We start from the raw sequence: 25,987 nt of genomic DNA on the forward strand, positions 1-25,987 counted from the left end.
ACCACATGACGTGGTTTGTTCATTTTCAGTTCCTCTACGGTTCTTATAAATGAGTAGATAGGCTTCTTTAGGATGTTTATTGTGCTTGACACTTTCCAAGAGAATTGTGATAAAAACGAGTCACCATATTGTGTACTTACCATGAGGGTTTTTGCAACCAACCATCCTGTTTAATGTAAATATGAGCAGGATAGGCTACCTGCCTTAACAGATACACCCAAACTGGCTCTAGAGAGTGGAAGTTTACCTCTTGCCCACATGACAGAACTGGATGAGGGAACAGGAGAAAAGGGCTCGGCCACCTTCAGCACATTCTCCAAGGGTGGTCTTCATTCCACAGCCAGAGAGGGAAAGAACATGCAGGATCCACCCGGGAGATGTGGGAGCACGGATCACTTCCTTTACATCCCACAGGTGGAACCAGGTCCATAGAATCACCTAGTACAAGGGATGCTGGGAAATGTAGTCTACCTGGGATGCTGGGAAATGTAGGCTGCATGGGATGCTGGGGAACATAGTCCTTGTGAGCCCAAGGAGAAGAGCGAGGCTTTAGGCACCTGCCTCTCTGTAATGCGGAGAAGCCATAGCTTTTACCAAAACCTACGTAAACAGGCAACCACAGTGCCCTGAGGTCTGCACAGTTCCCATTTTAGACATGAGAACACTACTGCCAGGAAGAAGAAAGCTGGACCCAGCCAAGGACTGTCTGGGGGCTTCATCCGTGGACCATCTGTATCCCTGTCTGTCTGTCTGTCTGTGCATCTGCACGACCAAACACGGGACTGCCGCAGGGCAGGTACTGAAGAAACCAGGTCTCGTGGGCTGGAGCCCAGGGAGAGGGAGTGAAGAGGGCTGACCTCTCCGTTCCGCCCATCCATCCCACCAGGAGGAAAGCCCACTGCCTTTGGCCTCTGAGGACAGGTCCCTGTCTGCCCAGGAGCACGGAGGTGGGCCTTCTGTTCCCTCTCAGGCTGAGACCAGGGCCATGCTCGCCCAAGACACACGTGGGGATGGAGGACACTGAAGCAGCCCCAGAGTTCCTCACTCAAGACCCGCTGATGGTAAATCCAGATTCCACAGCGTCGCGGCCCAGGAGCTGCGATCCGGCTGCAGACCAGCCCTGCCCCTGCTGGCTCCTGGGCTCTCGTCCAGCCCCCGGGGCTGTCATGCACCCCTTCCCGCCCTCTCTGAACCCCAACCTCCTGCTCCTACTACCTCCTGGCCGGAGGCGGGGGGACAGGAGGCATGGCCAGGGCCCCCCGGAACCGCGGGTGGTCTTCTGTTTGACAAAAGCATATTGGAAACATCATACTTCACTCTGTGACGAGAGGAAACGTCTCCTATTTGGATTTCTCTGTGAGCTGCAGTAGGTGAGGAGGGTGGAGGGTCGAGGTGGCCCCTCCCGAGGAGTAGATGCTGTCGGAGGTGGAGGACGTTTGCATGCAGAGCAGACCTCGTGCTGCTCTGGCGCGTTTGCGGGACTCAGCCAGCTGGGCCCCCATTTCACTCCGCAAGCCTGAGTCGTCCGACCAGGCTGCCCATCAGGAGGACAGAGGGACGCTGGGCAGCACTGTTCTCTGCTTTGCTTCGGATGCGGGAAGAGGCCGGGCACGTGGCAACCTGCACCCCGCGGCGGGCTGCCCTCTGCTCTGCGCGGGGGTGGCGCCCCCAAGCGGAGGGGTGCAGTGAGGCCCCGCAGAAGGACTAGTCCTTTCCGTGGGGAGGCTCCCGGGGCTGCGGGCCTCCTGCCCTGACGGAGCCAGCGCCCCCAGAGGAGGGACGCAGGGTTCACGGGCGCCACGATGATGAGCCGCCGGCACCAAGAAACCACGGTCATCACGGCCACGTGCCTCGCTGCCCCCGTTTCCCCCGCTTCCTTGGACGTGCCTCACCGCCCCCGTTTCCCCCGCTTCCTTGGACGTGCCTCACTGCCCCCGTTTCCCCCGCTTCCTTGGAGCTGCTCCTTGGACCACTGGCCTTACTGGTCCCACAACTGCATGGGAAAGCCTTCGGGGGATTTGAATCCACTGCCCTTAAAAGCCCAGCTTCCCGCCGGGTCCCTGGTCCAGGTGCCCCCCTGGGAAAGGCCCCACATCAGGCAGCTCGGCCCGTCCCCTGGGCACCACCCTGCGCCGACCACTGGCCCCGAAAGCAGCTCAGGCGTCCCGACTGCCTAATCTCCGCATTCCAATATTTGACGAAAAGCACCAAGGAGGGGAGAGCTCAGATCCAACATCTGTTCCAAACCGTGAATCCCAAAGGGCCCATGAAAGTTAGGAGCCGGGGTCACAGCTGCCAGCGTCCTGGGCCCGAGACCACGGGCGGCCCTGGGGCAGGGGCTTTGCTGGGGAAGCACCACCTCGTTCGATGTTCTCAGACTCCTCCTCCCGGAGTGCATCCACGTCCACTCGCCTGTCTCTCCCGGGCCTGGGACGCATCCAACAAAGACTGGACGAACACACGCAAGCATCCACCTCACCTGGATCTGGGCTCGCCGTGGCACACGTGCCCAGGCTGCTTCCCCCACAGATTTCTGGACGTTCTCTGGAGAACCACAAACGCAGGGGCTCAAAGCCACACCCTACGGCCGCTCCGTCGGATTCTGCAGGGTGGAGTCCAGCCTGGCCTCCGTGGGCCCCGGCTCGGGCCTCACCAGCTGGAACCAAAGTGCCTGCAGGTGCGTCCCCACCCAGCCCACAGCCCAGGGCCCACCCCAGAGCTCATCCGGGTCTTGGCAGAATTCAGCTCCTCGAGGCTCCAGGACCGAGGCCCCATCCTCCTGCTGGCTCCTGACCAGGGTGGCTGTCAGTGCCGGAGGCTCCCTCGGGTGCTGGCCCTCAATACGGCAGGGGCACAGGCCCCTCCAGCCGCCCAGGGCTATGTATGCATCATCGCCGGGCCACGGGAGGGGCCGCCCCATCACCTGATCATAGGAGGGGCCGCCCCATCGCCAGCACCTCTGTCTCCAGGGTGGGGCTAACCGGGCCTGGGCACCTCGCAGGGACCCAAGGGCTGGTTTAGAACTCGGCCTCCCATAGGCTTGCTGCTTTGCCACAGTGCAGGGGTCTGTGGAGAAATAAATCTCTTAATACAGTCCTGCCCCAAAAAGCTTGGCCTGTCACAATTTTATAGGGAAAAGCAACGTACAAACAAAAAATTAACAATATGAACACACAAGGTCATTTTTCTCTCCAAAAAACAGATGGAGAAACTGAAGTCTTCAAAGCTTTCAGGTCCAGAATGTGATTCAATCTCAGTTACACACACACACACACGTGGGACTTTTGACTCTTCCGATCATTTCCGATCAGGACAACATCGCCCTCAACTCTTAAGCGAACCTGAAGTAGGTTTTCAGGAACTCAGCAGTTTCTAAGCTGTGATCGTGTTGCAAGAAGTCCGAAGTCCACGTGTCCGCCCATTTTCTGTGACTTTCTCCATCCTGTCCTCACTGTGGGACGAGAGCCTAGCCTGGGGCCTCCAGCACCTGTGCCCCCTGCATCCACCAAGGGTGTCCCTCCCGGCCAGTGGGCAGCCTGGGGCCTCCCAGGTCGTCTCGTCTGGCCGTCAGCCCCCGTGGCTGGCCCTCGGTATTCCTGGCACCGCCAGGCCTCTCCAGCCAGCCTCCCCCCAGCATCTGCCTCCCAGGTCTCTGAAGGGCAGAGGCGGTGGGGCCTCTGGGGGCTTCTCCCAGCCAGGCTGCTCTCGGGGGAGGGGGCGGGGAGTCTGTCCCCGGCAGCCGGGTCTCTGCTGCAGCCCCGTCTCTTGCCGGGCGTGGGTCTCCTCTCCGGACCAGCAGCATCTCAGCTCTCTTCGCACCTCCATCTCTTCTCCTTCCCCTTCTCTAGGAATCTTTATCTCGCCAGGATGAATTCTTCCAGAACCACAGCCTGTGCGCTGACTTCTTTCCGACTCTGGGATCCGGCATCTCCAAAACACTGAGACTTTGAAATTCACAGGCCCTTTCTCTGCTTCCAGCTCTAAGGCAGCACATGCTTCTCCTTCTAGCAAAGCCGGTGGTGAAATAAAGAGGAAGAATGAAAAAACGCATCAGCTAAGGAACACTGGTTCTCACCCACGGCTCCCCGCACTGACCCCAGCCCCCAGCCTGTGGGCGCCGTGCAGCCCCACCCGGTCAGCAGGGTAGCGTTCGGGGGCCTCCCCGCACCCCTGAGGTCCAGACACTAGGGCCACAGGGCCGTGAGGGCACAAAGACGAGGCTGGGATGAATCACCAGGCCCACACCCGGCAGAGGGAGCGTCCCCTCCACGTCCTGATGGCAGGAGGGCCAGGCAGCTGGGCCGGACCCCCCCGAGCCCCCCACCTCCTTCCTGGCCTCGTTCCCCTGGACGCATCTTGTGACCCCCGTGCTCTGGTCCTCACGATGGTTTGCGAAACGCTCACACTAAGACTGTCTTCGTTGGTGAGTTCCTGCCAAGGTTTGCTGGGAGGCAGCGCTGGCCCCGAGCCCATCACGTCTTCCTCCCTCTAAAGGCAGCATCCTCCCTGCGAGCTGCCCCGGCCCCCCAGGTGCTCTGTCCAGGCCTGCGTGGACCCGGCACCTTTTGTCCTCTGTTCGTCCCCCTGAGCAGCGTGGAGTTGGAAGAAACGTCCTGGGAACCAAATAGCACAAGAGGCCAGAGCCCTGGGCACTGGCCCCGCGGGTGGTGTCGCTGGCAGGTCATGAGCCTCCGTGACTCTAGAGAAATGGGGAGAAAATGCCCCCGTGACCTCAGATGCCTGAGAGAGTCAGCGGGGCCACTCCAGTCCTTGCTGCGCAAGCTACAGAGTCTTAGACGTAAGGTGAGTTTAACACGTCTGCCCACGGTCACCCGCTTCTCCTCAAATTCCCTTTGCAAGAAGACTCTGTCTCCAAAAATCTGCCTGAGCCCCCAGAGGAGGCTCTCTTCCGCTGAAGGACCGATGACACACTCCGGGCTCTCCCGCCAGCCCCTCTGAAGGTCAGTGCCGCCCCGGGCACAGAACGCGTGACCGGCCGCCGTGTCCCGCCAGCGGCTCTGTCATCACCAGACGTGCGAGGCTGCCGGGCCCACGGCTGACGTCCAGTCCCCATGACACTTAACGTTGTTTGATTTCAGTTAATACAAGCTGAAATGTGACCCACACGGGCTGGGTGCTCCCACCCTGGATGCCCTGCAGGCCCAGACCCACTGCACCCGGTTCCCCTCCCAAAGCTCCATGGCTCCGTGTCCCTTGGGGTCCCCCTCTGCCGTCCTCACACTGGGTCCCCCCTCCCAGAACGTGCCCCGAGCAGTCCCCCTGTGCAGCCAGGGGCCCAGCTGGGTGAGGACACGCCCGGCCACACTTCTCACCGCTGGCCAGGGGACCGGGCCCTGCGTCCCCCCTCCTGTGGCGCCTTTACCCTGAGCTCTTAATGCCGGGGGTGTCTCCTCTGTTATCATCTGTCACCCCTCAACGCGTCAATGCCGCCTGAGCTCATGGCAAAAACTCATATTTACAGAACAGTTATGTCCGCATATCCAAAAACTGATAGAAATATCATAGGAGATGGGGAAACACCTGGATTAGGAGTTCAAATTTAATTAACAAGTCTGATGGGATCAGTTTCCTAGGCTGCCTGACACACAGAATTTATCCTCTTGACATCGGAAGACAGAGGTCACGACACGGGCAGGGGTGTGAGGGGACGGCAATCCTGGGTGTCACCCGAAGTCTGTGCGCCGTCGTCCCCGGCCTTCCTCTGTGTCTCTCTCGCAAGGACCCAGTCACGGGACAAGGCCTCCACCCCAGCACGACTTCATCTTGACTCTGCAAAGGCCCCATTTCCCATGAGGTCCTGTCACAGGTTCTGGATGTTAAGGTGTCAGCATTCCTTTAGGGACACGATCAGCCCCCAGCAATGATTTACAGGAATGTGAGCCCCGGGCTTCCTAGAGACAAGCAAAAGGAGAAACACAGAGAGAAGCAGGTTCCCCGCCGTCTGCTAGGATGCGGCAGGAGAACGAGTGGGGCTCAGGGCAGTGGGGACACTAGGTCGCTAGGTGTGATCCCGCGTCACTAGGCCCGGGCCAGCAGGGCCGACCCGGCTGCCGGCTCCATCCCCCGTGGCTCTGCCCTCTGACCCCCACCCCCACCCCGCCCACCCTGGTAGCTTCGTCTCTAGGCTGTTTCTGTCGCTGGATGGAGGACGGGTCTGTCTTTGAGGATGCTCCCCTGGGTGTCATGGCAACACTTAAGCTTCCGTCCCCTGGACCAGGTGTGCCTAGGATCTGGCCACCAGGACCACCGTCACCCCAGGAGAGAGAGACTGCCACACTGGCCCCAAGGAGAGGGGCGGAAAGAGCATGCACATTACAGCCAAGTGCCCGTGGACCCCAGACCTCGGTGGGCATCTCTACAGAAAGTCCTGGCCAGACGCCACAGGCTGAGAACACAGTCATCTCCGCTCAGTCTCAAACCTCCGCTGAAGTGACCTACTCTCAGGTTATAAACCCAGAAAGCTTTTAAACGGTAAAATATTGTTAAAAGAGAAGTGAATTCTATCTCATCCACCAAGTCCTGGGAGCTGCAAAGCTGACGGACAAATGACTCAGACCTGCATCTCCGGGAGAGGAAGGGGTGGCGGGGGACATGGGTGAAGGGGGAGCTCAGGGGGCTGCGGATCCCACAGAACCCACAGACCAGTGGACCCCTTGTGGGGGGTTCAGAGAAGGCTTGAAAACAGAGGACTAGTTCAAAGTCTCCATAAGAAGCAGCCTGGCCCCTAGATGTCCAGCCCAGCCCCCGTCACCCCAGTGGAGTGGGAAGCTCTGGCCTGGGACCCCAGGAGCGGCTGGACACAGGGGTGGCCCTTGTGCTGGACTCAGGAACATTAAGTGAAATGTGGAGGCCCCGCCACCCCCAGCTTGTCTCAGAGCCGCTGGGGCCACTCAAGCCCATCCAGACGGGACGGTGTTCCACCCCCGAAACCAGCGGGTCCAGAGAAATGTGTGATGTCTGGAGAACGGGAATGAGCAGCCTAGGGTTTCCAGCTATTTAAGGGATGCGCCAGGTAACAGGACAGAAAACAAAATAAACACACTTGGAAGAAGACAGAAAAGGAAAAAAAGCTCAGAGAAAACAGACATTTCTGGAAGAAGAAGACTTTAAAACAAAAACAACTGTAATTTGTCATCAGACAGAAAAGGATAGAAAGGATATTATAAGTTATGATATTCATAACTCAAAAAACATTCAGAGAACAAGAAAGATCTTCTAAAATAAAAAAGGCGAGTAAGACTTAAAACTCCACATAGAAAGTTAGAATACAAAGCTGAGGAATGCTCCCTTAAATGATAAAGAGGTGAGAAAAGAAGACACTATTTTAAAAATAGAGAAACAATGCATGTGATTTAATAACCAACAGCTATAGGAGTTTCTGAAAAAGTAGAGAGACGAGAGAAAATGGAAGAAAGAAAACGATCAAAGAAGGAAACCAGAAAAACGTCCAGGACCCAGAGTCTTGAGTTTTTGAGAGCTTGAGAGTTTTGAGTTTTGAGAAGATCTTGGGTTTTTGAGTTTTGAGAAAGACCTCGCGAGTAACCAGTGCAGTGAAGGGAAGGCGCCCCATCGGCCGATCTGCCCCCAGAGGAACGGCCACAGGAGAAGCCTGGGGGCTCCCTGGGCAGTGCAGGACCACCCCTACCCCGCACCCAGGCCTCCCCGCCCGAAGTACCAGCCTTGCTGTATAAACAAACGTCCTTCTCAGCCACACCAGGGGGACACTCGCCCCAGAGATGAACTTTGGAGCCCCCTCGATCCAGCAGTGTCGGTCGCAACACTGTCAGGAAAAGAACACCTGAGGAAAGAGCCTCCTAAGGGCCGTCCCTCTAGGTCGTCCGACTCCACACCTGCTTTCACCTGCCCCCAATGGTGCTGAGCGCCCTCGGGCTCAGCAGTAATTCCAGGCAAGAAAGGGGGTCAGAAGAGTAGGAGCCACTCAGCCCCCCAGCCTCGGCGGGGAGACCCCAGCGATCCTGTGATACCCGCCAGCTGGGACCCGGGTGCTCGCAAAAGCCTAATTCCCCCGTGATGCCATCAAAATGCATGGATGGAGGGGGATAGAGCAGGAGAAATAAAGCGATTGCAAAGCCTGCTACTCTCCCGTCTGACCCACAGCCCCTGCAAATGAACGCCTGCGACTGGGAGACCCCGTCTGTCCTAAGGCCCAGGTGGGCACAGAGGCTCCTGCCCTAACGCTTGCCTGCCTCCACGGCTCAGGGCATGCTCTCGACACCAAATACGTTTTCGGAGAAACTCAGAACGTTGCTGGGGGTAAACTCCAAATCCACATCTTGGGCTGAGAAGGAACCACAAGGACACCCCTTCGCGCTGAGATGGGAGCAGTTCAGACAAGTAATCGGGGGCAGAGATTCCATGGGGGTCAGAGGACACCCTGTGCCCCCAACACACCCCCTGTGGTCTCAGGAAGCACATTCAAAAGTGGCAGCTCCGGTGAGCGTGACGTGCGCCCTCGGGGTTAGCGCCGGTTCCCTCGCTCCGCGCCTGCCTGCACTGCCCGCCCCCGAGAGTCCCCAATGTTACGACGCAGAGGGTAACAGTAGTGCAGTGCCCGTCACCGGGAATCAGCTGGAGACACGTCCACAGTGCTACGATACAGAGGGTGGCATTAGCATGGGAATCTGTGCTGTACAGGGAGGTGTCACGTCCGTACTAGAGGATTTTAACATCAATGGTGAAATCGTAAACAGTGAAAAAAACAAGGTACATAACAGCCCACCCGCACGTCGTGGGGGACAGCCTGAGTCACAGGGGCCTTTCACGTCGGGGTCCCGTATTCTCGGTTCCCGAGCCACTCTGGGCCGTGAGCAACACACCCCACGCGCTCTCGACTTTCTTACTTTCCTCCCGTGGACTCCCGAGTCCTTCTAACCACCCCCCTCCCAGAAAGTTCTACTTATTGAGCTGTTTTCAGGGGTGACGTTCTCCTGAAGGAAGTTCCACTCGGGGGGATGCCGTCATAAAACGCTGGGCCTCCGTCTCCTCTGTCCCTTTCTGAAGCCCTGGGCAGTGTCTGCCCGGAGCCTCCCAGGAATTCCTGGTGGAGCCTGGGCCAGACGTCTGGGGCCCCAGAGGTGGGTGCTGGTGCAGACACGCGTTAACTCTTTGCTGCCTGGAGCCTGGAGCCTGGTTTTAATTAGAAGCGTCTCCATAAGGGCCGCTGGGTCTCTGCTTCAGGACTCTCCTCTCACCACACCGAGATCCCCCCGGGGTCGCTCCCTGGCAGGACTCGGGCAGGGGCCTTTGTCCTGAGATCCTGGCCCAGCGCAGACCCAGGGCACCCGGTGCGGTTGGCTCGGGCCGCCACTAGATGGCACTGCACCCTCGCCTGGCACCCGCCACCCGGCACCGGCGCCCGGCCTGCTCCGGACACTTCCAAATTTGACCCAGGCTGGGATGCAGTCACTGGATCGGAATGGGAGGAACACGGTGCAGGCGTGTTTGCACAGAACACATCCTTCTGCGGGCCTGTCTGTGTCTCCTAATTTAGTTCCCAGCTCTGGCTGAAGGACACCGTTATTTGTCGTTCCCGGCTGGCAGTTCAGCTAACTGGAAGCTAGGAGAAGCAACTGGAGACTGAAATCTGGTTCCGACCCTCAACGTGGGTCCAGGAGTCTGTGTGTGAAACCGTTTCCAGGCCATCCTGCCGCTGCACATCCGGGTTTGGGCCCCGCCAGCTGGGGATGGACGCATGGAGACACCCGAGTCCCTCACTCCGCTGGCTTCCGCGCGCTGGGCTTCCTTCTCGTTACTTTCCGCCCTCACTCTGTCCTGTAGCCCCCGCTCCCACTTCTGTTCAGGTAGGAGAATCGGGGTGGGCAGCCACCCGCTGTGCACGGCTTCCAATCCACAAGCAACCGGGAGCCCCGGGCACGCCTGGCGACGTGCTGCCTCCGAGCAACAGGCCCCAGGGATGATGGCCCCAACGACCACTAACAGGACGCTGTGTCACCCTCTGGGGTGACGTCCCACTGCCCCTTCCCCTGTAAATCTAGAAGCTCCGTGAGCGAGCGCACGGCCCGGTGAGGTTCTGGGAAGAGCAGTGGGCACGGCGGTCACTCGGCCTCTCGGGGAGAGTCCTGCACAGTTGTCAGACGCGAACGTCTCCTCGAACCAGCACCTCAGAGCTTCCTCGTAAGAACATTTGTTGTACGAAGGTGTCCTCCCCCAAAACACCTGCTAAAATCCCCATCAGAAAAAGTATTAGAAAATGTGTCTGAAGAGACATTCCGAAGGCCTCCCTGTATAAACGCAGATGTCCCACGGATGTTGCCTAGTGACCGTGTAAGTGTCACTCTCTGAGGACAGGGTCCGTCTAGCCCTGAAAATGCAGACGAAATACAAAATGATACACGTGGTTTGCATATACGTAAAATACTATAATATACACTGGCTCACATTCCACCTGCGTATGAAGCGCCTAGAGGGGCCCTGACAGCGGTGCAGTGGGTCCTCCTGTGCGGCCCCTGGAGGTGTAGCCAGGCGAGGGGCGAGGGGTGCGGAGGCCCAGGCTTGGCCCCCGCGGAAGGTGCTCAGATCGCCGTCCTCAACACAGACCCAGAAAGAAAGAAAGAGGGAGGGAGACGTCCTGCAGAGACGCCGCCCAGACCAGGTCCCAGCTCAGGGCGCAGAGCACACGCGGACCCGGGCGGACGGCCATTCACAAGGTTAGGAGGCAGATGGGGGCGTGTGGACCCCGACAGGTGAGGGTGTTGGCACACGTTTCAGACCCTCAGGTGAGACACTGATGCTGAGGCTGTGTTTGGGGGTTTCTCCCAAATAACTGTGGGGAAGGGGCCCTGGCGAGTCAGGATGGAGACTGGGTGGTAACTCATCACTCTGCCCCTTCTACTTTGGCACGTTTGACGTTAAGTTTTGAATCCAACCCTTCTGTGAGTTTGAGACTTTCTACAATAAGGAAGTTTTTTATATTTTTATTTACTTTTGGCCGCGCAGCACGGCGTGTGGGATCTTAGTTCCCCGACCAGGGATCGCACCTGAGCCCCCTGCAGTGGAACGGAGGAGCCCGATCCACTGGACCGCCAGGGCAGTCCCAATAAGGAAGTTTGTTAAAGTGAGATGGGCGCTTCCTAAAAGTCCCAGGGGCCCTCAGAGGGCTCATCTCCCTCCCGCCCGAGCCCCAGCGGTCAGACCTCGCCCCAGGCCACACTGTGGCCCTGTGCTGCGTGTCCACCCCGAAGTCCGCCATCCACAGACACCAGCCTGTGGGCACAGCCGGCCCTGCCCACCTTCCGCTCTGGTTCCCCATGTGCAGGTGGCCCTTTGCCGGCAACCAGCCCAGTCGGGCGATGTGGGGACCTGCAGCTCGAGGCAGTTTTCCCTGCAGGCCCGGGCCGCCCCCCCCCCACCCGGAACCTGCGACTAACTCCACCTCCCGTCTCGTCCCCAGCTTGTCGGGATGCCCGCGGGCCACGTCGGCCATGAAGAAGGCGAAGCTGTCGGGAGAGCAGATGCTGACCATCCGGCAGCGGGCCAGCAACGGTAACCGCGTGCGCCCAGCGCGTCGGGGCCACGGCCACAGCCCGGCCGTCCTCGCGGCCCCAGCGGAGCCCCAGCATAGCCTCGTCCCTTCGGGAGGGGGCAGCGGTCACTCCCGCCCGGGCAAAGCCGGTCCACGCGGGGGGAGGCGGCCTCCCCACGGCCTTCTGCGCCGGGCGCTGAGTCAGGGGCCCTCGGGCCACACGCAGCCCACGGCTGTCTCTCTCACCCTCACTCTGGGGCAGGAGCTGGCGTCTGTCTGTCTGCGCAGCCCTCCTTCCAGACGCTCCCTGGCCCGCCGCAGGAGGCGCGCAAAGATGCGGGCGGAGCGCACGCGGGGGGCTCGGGCCTCGGAGCCCGTCCCAGCCCGGCCTCGGGGCCCCGGGTCCACGCTACCGTCAGTTTGTGACCCCAGAGCAGCGCTCGCAGTGCTTTCAGGGCCACGGGGAGGGGCGGAGAGCCTGAATCTCGGCCACTTTCCCGCGAGGCCCGTCCTCTCTGCCTTCTCCTCGTGGCTCAGCCATAAATAAGGGTCCTCTTCACAGTCTGTGGGGCGCTGCGTTTGCTGAATTTTTGTGTTTTCCCGTTGGAGACGCCACTTTTGAAAAGGCCCCCAGAGCAGGACAGGGGTGCCGTCTGGTGTCCTGGGCGTAAGGAGGCCGTGACACGCCTTAGGGAGGAAACCCGCGTCAGACGGGCTGCTGGCCGAGACTCCAGTGTCAGTGAATCAGTGCACACATTACATGAGGACGTGTCTTTCACAGAAACACACACGCTGATGCGCTAATGCCTGTACTGCCACCAGAGGCTCGCGGGGGCGTGACCGCGTGTGTCCCTGGGAGCTGAGGTCCAGCGGTCCCTAGTGCAGTGTTTGCAGCGATCGGGAGACCAGTGCAATTGTAATCCCTCAGCAGAGTGGCCTGCGAGAGGCTCCCCCTCCCAGCCCCTCAGGGGACTTTGTGAGGGACGGGGCTCGGGCAGAGCGGGGCCTACGGTGAATGTGCTGAAGCCTGGCAAGGCGCCTCCTGAGCTCCGTGCTCCCCAAAGGAACCAAGTGCCGAGGAACGCGGGTCACCCCCGTGCTGGACGCCTGGACCCGCCGCAGGTAGCTCGGGCCCCAGGACTGGGTGGCGGAGGGGCCGACCCTCCCCCTCCGCTTCCCGGGCTGCCCCACACCCAGGATCCACGCAGACAAGGACCAGCCCTGATGCGCTCCTAGCCTGGAGACGCCTGGGGCCCGGCCGCGGTCCTGAGGCCTCCATGGCTCACCAGGCACTATTCTCGGTCCTGAGGACAGCACGAGGGGTTCAGCAGGAAACATGCCTCATCCTGCTCCCCGTCACTTACCAGGAAGACAGTCAGGGCCACGACGCTTCCACCTGAAGGTTCAAGCCCCGTGAGCCCCACCTCTGCTCAAGGCGGCTCAGGGGCTGGAGATGGGGGACGGGCACCAGTTAGATGGAAGTTCTCAGACTCACCTGCCAGCGTGAGGAGCCCATCCCGAGACGCCAGGGTCACCAATGTCCCTTCTCACTCAGCCATCGAGGGCAGGGTGCGTTGCCAGAGAGAAAACAACATCCACTGAGCTCTTTGCAAAATATTTAGCCAACATTTCACCCGCACAACATCCCCGGGGCTAAAGCAAAACTCCTGCAAACCGATGTGAGTCTGCGCCAGCTCATGCCTCCGGATAGACCGAGCGCAGTGCAGACCCAGCGGGGAGAGAAGTGGAGAGGGCAGGTCTGCACACCCAGAGGAGGAGGCTTCCCAGCGGGCGGGACGGCCGGGGAGAGCGGGGAGTCCCCCGGGCCGGCACCTCTCATGGGGGCATCCGACACTCAGCGTCCTCCTTCTGTAACTGCTAGTCACAGCTGTTAACCAGAAAGGACTCATGGCATCTGGGAGAGGAACCAACCCCAGCCTTCATCCAGGCTGGGCACCCGGCTCCCGGCTCCACCCTGGTCAGTGGGGTCGCCCGCGGGGTCGCCATCCACCCACCTCTCTGCACCTGAGCTCAGCTTCCTGATTTTAGTCTTCGGAATGTTTCTTCCTGCTGTAGGTTCGGTCACTTGCTTGTCCACAGACGAGGACCCGGGGAAGCCCAGGTCACCTGGAGATGAAGCAGCAGAAGAGGGGCAAACCCAGGTCTTCCCAAGCCCAGTCCATGCTGGAGCCCAGGGCTGGCGGTCCCCTCGCTTCTCACCTGTCGGGGCACCTTTTCTGCCAAGAACAGGGCACTTCCTAGTAAACCCAGAGCACACGTCATCCCGTGGATAAATGGCCTCATCCCTGTGTGTGTCTGACCAAAGGGCAGGACTGTGGGAAGTTCACTTCTGCTCTTTGGGGGACGGGAGCTCAGCGGTCACTGACCCTGCAGCTGTGCCCGACCTTCACGGTCAAAGGCATGGCCCTCACTCCGTGTGAGGGAGAGCCCATCTCTCGCCCTCTCATCTCTTGAACATGCTGAGTGCAGACCTTACCCGAGGTCACTCACCCTCCACGTGCAATGTGTCCTCTTAGCGGTGACTGAGCACCGCGGCCAAGGGACCACCTCGAGCCCTAGGGCTGACTCGGGCCGGGCCGCTCCCGTCCTGGGTTCCGGCTTTTTCTCCCGAGTGTCTATCTGAAGAGGGAGGAGTGCATCTAAAAGTCTCTGAGGTTTCCTTCCGGCTCTGAAATCCAAGGCTCTTTCTTTTTCTTTCTGAAGTTTAGAGAAGAGTCTGTTCCCATCTCTTCCCCGCAAAGACTCTCACTGTTCTGTGTCTCCCCCTGAATGATCCCACGTCGTCGGTCAGCTCTCCGAGCAGCTGGGGCTCTGCGGAGTTACCAGGGGTCTCCTCCAGGACCCTCTGCACACGGTCACTCCGGGCCTGTGAGCATCTCTCCGGAGTTGGGCTGCAGGCGGCTTTGGGGTTTTGGTTTTAGTTTTTGGCCAAGCCTTCAGGAGAGAAGGAAAAGAAATAACGTTTTTCTGCCCTTCTCATCTACTGTCTGGGATGGTGAGCTGAGGGAAGGCCCCCTCCCCTGCCTGCAGCTCTGTCCGGGGATTTCATGCACTTATTCATTTATATTCCCAGCAGCCCCAAGCGTGGGTACTGACGCTCCCCTTTACCAAGAAGGAAGAGGAAACTCAAAGCGGTGAAGAGGTGAAAGGGGTACCAGGCGACCTGTGAGGGCACACCCGCAGCCAGGGCCCCGCGTGCCCCAGTGCCGCCGACGGGCCAGTGAGCCCACCTGGCGCTCTCCCCTCTCCAGAAGCGGGCTTCACAGCCAGGCACTTGTGCCCTGGGACTCTCGAGGGTGACCTGGGGGCACGTCCACATGGATGGCTTTAATTCCAGGCCCTCGAATTCCACGTGACTCACTAGAATCCGACAGTCTGAGAATCCATCTGTCACCTGCCAGGTCTTCCCCAGCTTCCCCACCGTCACGGAAGAAAGGCTGCTCCCGAGTCCTGGACTCACACACGTGCAGACACTTAACGAGGAACCACTCACAAATGCTGGGCTCCTGAGGGCGCCCCCCAGCGGGCAGGAGGGCAGGTCCAAGAGCTTCAGGAGGAAACAGTGCTGCAGCCGGTGCTCCTTAGTTCATCACATTTTCATCCCTCCATCCATCCATCCATCCGTCCATCTCCTAGAATAAAATTTAGAGACGGAAAGGTCACCATGGGGGCCCTGGCTAGTGCTTTACTGGGTTTACGGTGACCTCTGTTGGACGGTTGATCTGATCTGCAGATTGTTTTGATAATGAAGCCTGATTTGCCACTTAGTTTACACAGTAGATTTTTTTTTAATAAATTAAACACTCAGTCCAAGGCTTTGATGAAAATATACTGAAAGCACTCTGCAACATACAATTTTCTAGAAATATATACATTTTTGGCAACTAAAGTCACAGTAAAAACCATCAGCTGGCAGTTTTAGGACTTGTGAGGGAGAGGTGTGTCTTTTTTAAATTCTTTACTTCAGCAAGTATCGAAGCCCGCTGCACTAGACCACACGCGGTATTTTTTCTTTTCTTTTAACTGTTTGTCAGTCACATCGACGGGGTCAGCAGGACAAAACCAGTCTGGGCTACTTTCTGGTCAGAGCAGAGACGAGCCTGCAGACACCCCGGTGCTGTGGGGCTGCTCAGACAACACAGCATGTAACGTTTTCCTTTGGCCCCTGTTTGGCGAGTCTCGCCATCGCTCAGGTATCTTATATAGTGAGCTTATTTCTTACAGCCACTGTGACAGATAGGGACTTTTTAAATGGAGGGATTTGAGGTGTCTAGGGATTAAGGAAAGTACTCACCACAGGATTCTTAAGTAGCAAGATATGGATTCAGATTCCAGGTCTGTCATGTTTCAAAACCCGGCTCTAAACCCCAGACCTCTAAAACCCCTCATCAAGGCAGTTCAGAAATGCTTCCAGCTCGGTGCTTGTGACCACCTAGAGGGGTGGGATAGGGAGGGTGGGAGGGAGACGCAAGAGGGAGGAGATATGGCGATATATGTATACGTATAGCTGATTCGCTTTGTTGTACGGCAGAAACTAACACAACATTGTAAAGCAATTATAATCCAGTAAAGATGTTAAAACAAAAAAAAGAAAAGAAAGAAAAGGAAAGCAATGCCACCAGACTTCAGGAAATCTCCCAGCACCGTGAGCTCTGTCCCCTGCTTAGACGTTGGTTTTCCACAAAAATTAAACAGAACATAATAATTGTTGGAAACTCTTTCATGAAAATTCAAACCAGTGAAATGGGCTCCCAAGATTTCACCTATATTCCAGAAAGACCACATTCTTTTCTCATAATTTTATCAAAATTCTTCTAAGTTTGCTGGAATCTAGCCTCAAGACAAAGATGCTGACATGATGGTGTATTTTATATACTTCACTGTATATTAGGTACCGCTGATGGGGTGCTCCTGACAAGCGAATTAAGGGGGTTTAATTGGAAATTCGAGGCGTGCTATTCTCTCCCACCGTTCTCTGGGTTTTATAATAGGGTAGTGACCTGCAAACCGCCAACCCTGAAATGGATTGCTTTGCTTACAACTCCACTCACTTCTCAAGGGAAACATGAAATCTCGGTGTTGGAAACAGGCAGTTGCGTAGCACATCTTTCACCCTTCCTATCACGATTATCCAGAATCAAATCTCTTGATCAAATAGCTCTGGGGGTGCACAGGGGGTAGCTCCCCAGGAAGAGCTGCCCCAGCCTCACATACAGACTCTGGCAGGAGGTACCTTCATGACACGCAGTCATGTCTGCTCTCTGACACTTTCAGTGTCATATGCGAGTAAAAATGAGACATTTTATTTAATATGTGAGAGAAGACTGCTCCTGTATTAACCGACGCGTTTCCTTTGCACAATGTATTCTCACACTACAGAGAGGCTCAGAGCCATTGCCTGAGGGGCCTTGTGGAGACGCGCCCCCTGTCTCAGCAAGTGCTCGCGCGGCAGAACATTAGAACCGGTAACAGTGGCTTCAGAAAGAGCCTGAATGCAAGCAACGCTCGGGAAATCTTAAAAGGCAGCTGCACCTCAGGGTCCGAGAGCAGAGGGACATCCTCTGGGCCTCTTAGGAAAATGCGATAACCCTCTCTTCACACGGCTGGTCCTCAACACCAACTGCAAAACACACCCGGGAAAAGAGAAGGTTTTAAACTGTTCAAATCTGAAAAGCTGAAGAAATATGACATGAAGAGCTTGTCCAGAAATCATAACAGAAATTCACTTGGAAGATCTGACGACCATCACAGCCCGAGGATTCAGTTTTCACGAGAGATGTTCTCCGTGCGGTTGGAAGACCAGCAATTTAGAGGAATGTGTGGCGAATCCTCGTTAAATGATAAACTGCCTCATGATTTAGTTGTTTTACAAGTCAGGATTTTTATGCATTTATCGTGATTATTTTTATGCATTCTTATCTTGAGCTATACCTGAACTTCAACTACGGAAGAATAATTACGTTGGCCACAGCCTTGGCAGAGACCTCCCGTGTGCCAGGTTTGTATATACCCTAACTCAGTCAATCCTAAGCCCTAATTTTGAGAGATTGCCATAAAGACTTGGTCACATATAAAACGTGGGGGAATAGCGGCCTCCACCTGAGAAAGGGTGAACCTCGTTTCATTCCTGGCAGACATGCTTTCCGGGTGCATTTGATAAAAAGGAAGACTTTGTTGTTGATGTTCTGGACCTTGTAAGACGCTGGCAGAGAAGCACCTTGAGGACCTAAGACGCTGATCAGGGGTCGTGGACGAGAGAGCCATCACTCTGGTTAAGGTCACCCCCCGTCCCCCTGGGTGACGGTGGGAGCACAGCAGGGGGAAGAGGGAAGACTTGGGCAGGTGCTCAAGACCAGCTCGTCCGTGAGCCTCACTTCACACCTAAGACAGGTCCATGGGGAGAAACGATTCAGAAGGAGGGGTTATTAAAGGGGAAATTAAATCGAACACGATGACGCGTTCGTCCTGACTGCTTTTATGAGGAAACATAACGCCGTGGGAGAAATGTGGTTCTTTGCAGGAAGATGCTTTACTCTTGCCGATCTTTTTTTTTTTTTTTCATTTCGCTAAAAACAGCAGCTGAGACTCAGACCCCCAGTCTCCCTTTGCTTTGCCTTCTCGACCCCTGGGAGGCGAGGAACCCTCCGTGGAGGTCTGCAGCATTCCAGGTGGTCTGGGGCCTTCCGTCCCAGGCGAACTGGACCCCTCTCTCTACAGAGCTGGACAGCGCCCCCCCAAGCTCCCCCAGGTGCCATGCGAGGGACAGGTGTTGTCGTCCCGTAGCTTCACTTGCCGGGTTCCTGCTCGTCCCCTAGGGACGCTCAGCCGTGGGACACCAGCGTCAAACGCCAGAAGTATCGGGATCTTTCTGACACTGGCGAGGCCCGGTGGCCAGCAGCCAGCCAGGCGAGCTGGCCTCGAAAACGCCCCTTGTAAACCCTGACAATTGCCCCTGCAGCCCAGCCAGGGCCCCGCTGGCGGCTGCACAGCCCCGCTCCCCCAGGACGCGGCCCAGCCAAGCTTCACGCCCTGGCCATTCAGATGGGGGGACGTGTTTATTGGTTAGCTGTCAATATTCAGAGAGCCTCTGTGACCACCCGCCTGAAGGCTGTCACTGCTGCCTCATCCTCCCACGGGGGACAGCTACCTCAGCACCCACCGAGTCGGGTTTTTGGTTACCGGTCTGTTATCAGTTTTCCTACCCAAAACCTAGGCTTGTGGAGGGCAGGGACCCTGTTGGCCTCATTTTCAGATATGTCAGCAGGCTCCTTCCCAGAGTGATGGGGGAGAAAGAGGGAGCGAGACAGAGATGCAGACAGAGACAGGGAATAAACAGAGGAGACAATTCACGGGCTGCACCGCGTAAATCCACGTCCAGGACGAGATGGTTTCGGCTGGAGTCGGGGGGGTCACACCCTGAGGCTCTGGTTAATCGTCCCAGGGAGACGGAGCCTTTCAGTTTGGGGGGCCTGTGTCCCCCCAGCTGATTTTTTTCTGTTTTTAGGTGCCTTAATTGTAAGGAGGGTGGCAGTGGGGATAGAAGACACACAAACTGTGACTATAGTTTTTAATTGAAGAGTACCCTCCCCCAGCAAGTTCGGTTCCAAATCTAGAAAGAGCGACGCCGCCAGGTTCTACCTGTAGTGTTCCCAGGCGCAGCGTCTCTAAGCCCCTCCCCTCCGCCCTTTCAGGCGTAGAGAACGATGAGGAGATCAAGCAGCTGGATGAGGAAATCAAGGAGCTGAACGAATCCAACTCCCAGATGGAAGCCGACATGATCAAGCTCCGGACTCAGGTAACAGTTTCTGACGCCTCAATCGAGCCGCCGCCTGCGCTGACGCCGCGGAGCCGAGGGCTGCCGCCATTGCCTGTTTCCTTGCCCGGTTTTCCCTTTACTTATTCACCTTTCTTCTCAGTGTCCTGCTGAGATCATTTCAGTGGCAAAACTTGCTGTGACAGAGGGGCCGCCGGCCGGCTAGTTTTCCCTCTTGTGTTGGTATTTTTAACGACACGTGGTTATGAGTAGACGGTCCCGAGGAGCGCGGCTCCTGCAGCGGGTGAGCTCTTCCCCCCCCCACCCCGCCCCGCCCCGGGATGCAAAGGCCCTAAGATCATCACGCGGTAAACAGGAACAGGGAGCTTGTTGCTTGGGTTCCCGGGGGCCGCTGCTATCCGTGGCCTCACGAGCCTGCTGGGAGGGGAGGGGTGGAGCCTTTATTGAGCACCTACTAGATGCCCCATCCCAGGGGCTTTGGTCCTATAGCCCAGGTGCCCACAGCGGTCCACATGGTGAGTGTCCACAACTCCCGCTGCCCCTGACTGCTCAGCCAGGGCCGCAGAGCCGTGGGCCCAGCGCGCCCAGTTTGCCTCTCCACAGGCCTTCCCCGCCGCGGCTCTGGGAATGGGGAAGCACTGCAGCCACTCACAGGCGAGGCCAGGGATTCCTGTCTTGTTCGAACCCACGCCCTCTGTGGCCTGGACCTGCCCCTCCCCAGCCATCCCCTCGGGGCATCAGAGCCTTACTGGGATTCTTGCCCATGGGCTTAGGGGGCAAGGACAGGTCCCTGCTGGTCCCCGTCCCCGCGGGCACAGCCTCTCCAGGGAGGGGAGCCCTCCAGCTATGCCCCCACCAGGGTCACAACAGGGACTCCAGGGCTACCCTTTCGTGCCCTCGGGCGGATGTGAGGCTGAGGTTCTCTGCCTGGCCGTTGTGTCCACTTGTTCGGACACCAGCCCACCTGCTGACCATGGCCTCACCTCCGGCTGTGCTGCAGCCCAAGGCGTGCCTGAGACATGCAAGGGTTTTCCTTACCTTTAATCCAAAACCAAAGCGGGAGGGGTGGAGGCCGTGCCGCTGGGCTTTCTGGTACCCCTCACCTCCAGCCGGGTCAGTGACACCGGGAGGGAGAGGACCGTGCTGCTGCGTTTTGTCCAGCGACTGGAGGTGAAGACAGAGCTCTCCAGGCCGCACACCCTGGCCACACAGGGCACACGCACGGCCCCCAGAAGCCCCGTGGCACGGCCGCTGGGATAGTTAGGGAGCGACGGTCACCGCGCCTGATAGCCCCGGAGCCCAAGCCCCAGCTGTCAGAGCCCCACTCTTACCTGTGTTACCTGAGGGCTCCAGTGAGCCTTCAGTGTGAGAATAGCTTCTGATTCTGCTGCTGCAAAGGCACTGAATGGTCAGTCTGACCCGCACCTCTCTCATTCTCAACTGCAGAAACTGAGGGAGACCAGGGTCCTCGCAGGGTCCCAGGTCCAGAGCCTGGACAGAGTTCACGGTCTCTCCATTGAAAATGCTCAGAACTGGGCCCTTCCCTGGTGGTCCAGTAGTTAGAACTCTGCGCTTCCATGGCAGGGGGCAGGGGTTCGATACCTGATTGGGGAGCTAAGATCCCACAAGGCACACAGCATGGCCAAAACAATAAAAAAATAAAACAAAACGCTCAGAACAGTATGAAGGATTATCTATTTTTTTCATATCATCAAATCAGTGATTGCTAAGCTCTATGTTTGTCTCTTATAAATCTTACCTTTATCCTGAGCCAGGTCTAGCTTTCGTATAAACACGCACACACCATCCTAGCGGCCTTCTCCCTGCACTGCAGGAAACGAGATGTCCCTCAGACACGTAGTCGGAGGACATGCTGCCAGTGGCAGGGAGGGGAGGAAGGTCCCCATCCCCAGGCGGAGGACGCTGAGCCAGGGCCGGGGGCACAGAACCAGCCGCGTGCCCCACCCTCCCCCTGGCTGTGAGCGGGGAAACCCTACCTGAGACATCGGAGTTTAGAGCTTATGAAGCAGAGATTCAGGTGACTGGGGGCAGCCGGTGGTTACAGCGTGAAGGCACTAAGGCTGTGAGCTCGGTGCACGTCCGGCAACTCTGTCTTGTTTCTACGCATCCCCTGTGATGCTGGCCTGCGGCTGCCAAGCTACACAGATGCGGGGGACCCACAGAGCCTGGCACACGCTCTGTGGCTGCCAGGAGCCCCCGTACCCGTGTAACCAGCCTTGACTACAGCATCCAAGCTGCCTATCCGCTTCCACGACTGTGTCCCTGCAGCCCACGCAGATGGGGGCAGTTCTCCTGCCTGGCCGTGTAGTAAGTGCTGGTTGTCTGGTGGCAGGTGGAGGCCAGAAGGTGCCACGGCAACTGTTAAATTCTCTCTGGAATATTAGAGGAAGGAGGAGCTGCCCAGGAAGCCACGGTAGACCTTTATCCGATGGAGGGAGGCAGAGATGTCATACATGCCGGTAGAGACACCTGCCTCGACCCTAAGGAGAGGCAGTGACGTGCCTCACAGATAAATCAATATTTCAAGACTTATCTGTGCAGAATTAAGTTCGGGCTAAAAAGAAGACGTATTAGTCGCCGCAGTGCATAAGATACTAATCCAGGTAAAGAATCCCATCACACCAGCGGAAAGACCAGGGCGGGACAAGGACACAGTCCTCATGTGATCCTCTATGCACAAGGACAAGCAGAACTTTTTAAAAAATTGAGTGAAAGTCGACACAGCCCAGGAGCCTAGCCCACCCTAATGCATGAATCCCTTTTCAGAAAGACAAGCCCTTAGAGTCCAGTTGCCACGTGCTCAAGTGTGATGACTCAACGCACACAAGACGATGACCCTGAAAATGACCTGTGCTTCACGTGGAAGCCTCTTGATTTAAGCAGAGAGGTTCTTCCTCTGCCTCGGGAGCTGACGCCTCTCCCTGTGGGAGCGGGCGCGTGCTCCCCTGGCCGGCTCATGTTACATGTCCCACGCATCTGTGCGTTTCAGATCACCACCATGGAGAGCAGCCTGAAGACCATCGAGGAGGAGAACAAAGTGATCGAGCAGCAGAACGAGTCCCTCCTCCACGAGCTCGCCAACCTGAGCCAATCCCTGATCCACAGTCTCGCCAACATCCAGCTCCCGCACATGGTAAGTGACTGACCGCGCGGAGCAGCCCCCGGAGGCCGCGTGCGGTGCGCATCCTAGAGTAGATGGCTTTTCTTTTCTATTTTCACCGTTCTTCGAACTTCGGATATTGGCGGTTACCTCCCCCAAACCATAACGTTAATTGCTAGAGACTCTGGTGGGGCTGAACCACTAGATCCCCTAAGATTAAGTCTCTCTGAAAAGGCCTTTTAACTATGATAAGGACAGTGGCGTTATGCTGTGATACTATTTTATGAATTTTAAATTTTATGAATATCCTATTAAGAAACTAAAAGTTGCATATGAACTACTATTTAATATCTCGTAGGATCCAATCAATGAACAAAATTTTGATGCATACGTGACTACTTTGACGGACATGTATACAAATCAAGATCGTTATCAGAGCCCAGAAAATAAAGCTCTACTGGAAAATATAAAGCAGGCTGTGAGAGGAATTCAGGTCTGAACAGCTGCTGTAGTGATGGAATCTTGCTTAAAAAAAGGATGCCTCTTGTTTTTTGCTGCTGTAATTTACCAGAAAGTGTTATATATTTATTTCTGTTTGAAACAGTGTTATGCTTACAAGACTTCATAACGATTTCATGTCTTGCTTTAAAGATAGTACCTACAGAATAGTTTTGGAATACATTCACATTTTTGTACGTTTTCATATAAGCTGACATAGTGTGATATGCCATGTAATGTTTATAGCTGCTAATGTATGCACATTGGAGGGTATATATATTTCTGAAGAGGTAAGCCGATCAAAATAAATAGAGTGTAAATTCTTTTTAATGCTTTAGTGATTAAATGTTTTAGTATTTTGAACTGAAATGGACAAAAAACAAAAACAGCTTTGAATGACATTTGGTGGTCCTGCCGCCACTCTTTAGGTGTTATCATTTCGCCTCACGTCGGAGGATCTTACGGAATTTAAGAAAAACATTTCGTGTGCATATTGTCTCATAGCAAGAATTGGTTGCGAAAAACAAATGCTTTATTTTTGAACAATGCTTGGAAATATTATGTGATTTTTTTGTTTGTTTGTTTTAGGAGGATGGTGTATGGTGGGGCAATAAATGAGGTTTTTTGCATTCCAAGGAAATGACATATGGATTAACTGTAAGAAATGAGATAAGTAATTTATTGTAAGACAGCACCAAGCCATGGAAACTTGGCAGAAGATTCAAAGCAGCTTAAACAGCACTTTTTAAACTAACTCCTGAGCATTAATTACATGGTGTGACTCTGGGACCTTCAGTTAAGACAGGGGCCTATTAGAGGTGGATGACCCGAAGACTTCCTCTTCCATTCTCAGTACCCTTTGGAACAAACTTCTTTTACCTCCCCAAGAGTTCCGTGCCCCTCTGAACTGTCTAACAGAATCTGTGTGTTTTCATTTACGCTCAAAAGATCACTTAAGACTATTTACTTCCCCTTCCACCTTAAACAGAATTATTCTTGCAGTTGTTGTTGCTGTTATGATGTCACGTACGGGGTTGAAGGCCCATGATTTGTGAGTCCTCGAGCGACTGGGCTGATCAGTCTGCTGGCCTGCGCGGGCCAGCAGCTCCGAGAAGTGTCCTCACCCCACGCTGACTTTGAATAAGCCCGGGTCCTATTCAGAGTCAGGACGAGTGTGCTCCACTGTCCCGTCCCGTCCGCTGGAGACCAGCTGACCATAGAACGTTTGCGTAGCCTTGTCTGATCTGTCATGACCCTCTCTAAGAACGAATGCAATCAGATGTTGAGAGTAACTAAATACACTTCAGCACTTGTTTGCTTTACACTAGATCATCTTAGACGCATTTGCACCCTGGAGATCGATTGTTTTACCCGACGACTGCACTACGTGATGCATAAGACCACTTTCCACGGCTGCGCTCTCCCCTGCTCGCTCGTCCCTGGGACGACGTGTGTCGTGTTTTCCGATTGCCGTTGACTTGATTTACATGTAATAGCATTCTTCCTTCCATGTCTTGATGTTATGCAGGAAGTACAAGAGTACTTAAAATTTTGTTATGAAAAAAAAAAGATGGGTTTTGTAAAAATAAAAAAAAATATTTTTAGCAGAACAGGACTTACAGGGTCATTGCCCCCACACGTGCCAGTCGACTATTTGCACTTACCTTGTCCTATATATCCGTATGGAGGTGTGCAATTCCCGTGTCAGTAGCCTCGTGACACTGACCCTGGAGGAATCTGAGGAGGCCTCCCGGCTGACCCGATGATGCTAAGGGAGATTACAGGGACCTCACAGCAAATACTCTGATACAATACTCAACCTCGGTATATATATGTGTATAAATATATGTACATCCCAGCGGCACTTTAGACTGCTCACTGTACAAAAGCTTACAGTTTTCCAGGAGGACTTTAATAATTAGCTGGGAAAAGATTACGTCATGACTTGGGCTCTGCAGCCCCTTCTCTGGAGAGCCCTTTTTCTGTTGTGTGATTAGTTGTAGCTGCCCTGCTCAGAATTGCCTTTTTGAGAACTGAAGCCAGGTGCTCTGCGTCACCTGCGGCCATATGTCCCATCCAGGGCCCCGGCCTCCTTGCGGGGGGGCCCCCGTTGTTCATATCGGCACATGCATCTCCCCGCCCCGTCGTGTCTGCAGCTTCTTGGCCAACATAGTGATGCTTTTGGTAGAGTAATAGGTAGTATCAGTTTGGGATTCTAATTGTTCTCACCTATGTACAATGGAAAGGGGTTTTAAGCACAAGTCTGCTGCTCATCTAACGTTGGTACATAATTATCAGATCAAAAGTTACCCGTGACTATTATATAAGGACCACAACAGTGTCACATATTAGAATGCTGACCTTTCACATGGAACTATTGTGAGTCATCAGAGTTTATTTATTATAACTTATTGTTCATATTCATTTCTAAGTTAATTTAAGTAATCATTTATTAAGACAGAATTTTGTATAAATATTTATCGTGCTCTCTGTGGAACTGAAGTTTGATTTATTTTTGTACTACACGGCATGGGTTTGTTGACACTTTAATTTTGCTGTAAATGTGTGGAATCACAAGTTGCAGTGATATTCATTTTTAAATTGTGAACTTTGTACAAATTTTGTCATGCTGGATGTTAACACATCTTACTCTAAATAAAAAAGGTGTTACCACATTTGTAGCACGATGGGTCTCTAGCCGGGTGTGCATCTTCACTGGAGTCCGGAAGTGCTTGCTGTCTGGGGCCCCCAGCGGGACCCCCGGGAACGTTTCTCCCCAACGCCGGATGCTTTCACTGTAACGTTTTCGGAGGTTTCGTTCTCCACTCCGAGGCCCCTGAGAGCAGCTGTGAGCAGCTCAGGAGGTGCCTGCGCGGAGCTTGTCCGGAAGCCACTCTGCCACATCTGCCGTCACCCCCCTCTCTCCCCCAAGGTCACGTCACACGCAGGCATCTCCCCAGAACAGGGACATCCTCACTGCCACAGTTATCCCTCTAGATATGACATCGTCATTACGTAACACGCATCCGCGTCCCCAAGTTCCCACTTG

General features: G+C 55.5%; 1 protein-coding gene across 22 annotated transcripts in view; it reads left to right on the plus strand.

The window, feature by feature from the left end:
- MYT1L (myelin transcription factor 1 like) overlaps window positions 1-25,613 on the plus strand; it is a 411,946-nt gene extending 386,333 nt beyond the window's left edge. For 13 of the 22 annotated variants that reach the window (XM_067703799.1, XM_067703798.1, XM_067703801.1 and 10 more), the window contains 4 exons: window positions 11,453-11,544; window positions 19,237-19,346; window positions 22,330-22,473; window positions 22,799-25,613. In XM_067703799.1, coding sequence (XP_067559900.1) covers window positions 11,453-11,544; window positions 19,237-19,346; window positions 22,330-22,473; window positions 22,799-22,939 — 487 coding nt within the window. In that variant the 3' untranslated portion in view covers window positions 22,940-25,613. The remainder of the gene's footprint in view (window positions 1-11,452; window positions 11,545-19,236; window positions 19,347-22,329; window positions 22,474-22,798) is intronic. The other 9 variants (XM_067703804.1, XM_067703807.1, XM_067703820.1 and 6 more) reach the window with 3 other exon arrangements.
- Window positions 25,614-25,987: the final 374 nt, after the last annotated feature.

This window comes from Pseudorca crassidens, chromosome 14 (assembly GCF_039906515.1).
Source record: "Pseudorca crassidens isolate mPseCra1 chromosome 14, mPseCra1.hap1, whole genome shotgun sequence".
NCBI lineage: Eukaryota > Metazoa > Chordata > Mammalia > Artiodactyla > Delphinidae > Pseudorca > Pseudorca crassidens.